The sequence below is a fragment of the Tupaia chinensis genome, unplaced genomic scaffold, assembly GCF_000334495.1.
Source record: "Tupaia chinensis unplaced genomic scaffold, TupChi_1.0 Scaffold000049_1, whole genome shotgun sequence".
Classification (NCBI taxonomy): Eukaryota; Metazoa; Chordata; class Mammalia; order Scandentia; family Tupaiidae; genus Tupaia; species Tupaia belangeri.
The window spans coordinates 1,191,753-1,193,264 of NW_006159507.1; the positions used below are offsets into that span (position 1 = coordinate 1,191,753).

At 57.9% G+C, this 1,512-nt stretch overlaps 1 protein-coding gene across 3 annotated transcripts in view; it reads left to right on the forward strand.

The window, feature by feature from the left end:
* The window catches only part of RIPOR3 (RIPOR family member 3), a 91,183-nt gene that overhangs the window by 84,859 nt on the left and 4,812 nt on the right, over positions 1-1,512 (forward strand). For all 3 annotated transcript variants that reach the window (XM_027775075.1, XM_027775078.1, XM_027775076.1), the window contains exon 21: positions 719-802. In XM_027775075.1, the coding sequence (XP_027630876.1) occupies positions 719-802 (84 nt within the window). The remainder of the gene's footprint in view (positions 1-718; positions 803-1,512) is intronic.

The window sequence follows — 1,512 nt, forward strand, 5'->3', positions numbered from 1 at the left end:
ACACAGCTGCAGAGGCCGAGGCCCAGCCAGGCCCGGCCCCACGCAATCGCTCTGTTTGTACTGTACCTGGGCGCTCGTGCCGTTTTCAGCTTTGTCCTGTTACGCCCAAGGTGGCAGGTGAGCTGGCCACAATGGCGGACTCGGGTGGGGCAAAACTGTGGCTGGGTGAGGGCAGCGAGGGCGAGAGCTTTCTGTCCGCTGCCTGCTTTCCGCCTCCCCGCACAACTCCCCTGCACACTGCAGCTCTGCTGTTCCGTGCTGGGCCGCTTCGGCGTGCTGTGTGGACAGCAGTTCCAGAAAGCATGTCCAAAACATTGGTGGACAAAAGAGCTTTCTTCATGTTATTGTCGTTGCCTCAGGGACAGGGTTTGGATTCTTTTGAGAGTGCAAGCAGGTTTATAAAGGACAATGACAGAGCAGACCGTGCACGGGCAGGCAGCCGTGTGAGATGGGTGGACAGGCTCTCTCTTCTCTAGGGCAAGGGGAGAACTGTCACCCCAGAGGAAACAGATGGGCCACCCACTGCCAGGTAGTGGAGGCCGGTGTTTAGGGACAGGCACTTAGCTGTGTTTCCTGACGGCCCGCCTGGCTCGAAGGCTCACGGACTGTGTCCTGCGCTTCAGAACCAAGCAGGGAGAGCGGCGGCCTGCGCACTGCGGGACGGTGCCCGGAGCTGGCCTCGGCTCCCCCACCCGCTCACCGACGCCCTCCTTCCCAGGCCCTGCTCTTCTATACCGATGCGCTGACGGACCGTGACGCCAGGCTCCAGCAGGCAGCGTGCCTGGCACTCAGGCAGCTCCGGGTGAGTGTCACGTGTCCTCGCTAGTGACTGACCAAGGGCCGCTCGGGGTACGTGCAAAGTAGCTGACCTTGGGCCGGCAGGTGAGAGGAGTTGCAGCTGGATCTCACACGGCTGACTTTGTGGTTTGAGTCCCCGGATCCAGTGGCTTGTATAACACGCCGGGTGTGTGTGCGTGAGTGCCCAAAACCCCAAGGGAAGGACTATGCACGTGGCCATCCTCCCTGGAGGGTGATTTCTCACTTTCCCCTCTCTGGCATGTGCATATGTACTATAGCAAAACTTTAAAAAAAAAAAAAAAGGAACTAACTTTAAAATTACTCCACTGAGGCAAAAAAGGGGAAGGGGACCACCACCAACGAAAATGCGCTCATACACACGGTTTTGGGGGGCAGCCGTCAGCTCCAACAGTACTTTCACAACCACCCTTGGGATTATGCTTGGTTCTGGGTGAACAAATGGCACCCCAGGGGCTTGGGTCTGAGCTCCTGCATCATATGCTGTAAAATTCCTAATGAGTAACTTTTTAGGACTGGCACAGTGGTGAAGGGAGCCGGACCCCACACAGCCGAACGCAGTTTAACCCCAGCCCTGGAGGCTTGAAAAACATGCCAGAGGGCCTCCATGTGTGCCCCAAACCTGCCAGGATGGAGAAACAAGAGGGGACTGCAGGGTGACCTGCCCCATCGTGGGGTGCTCTTACCCTACTTCTG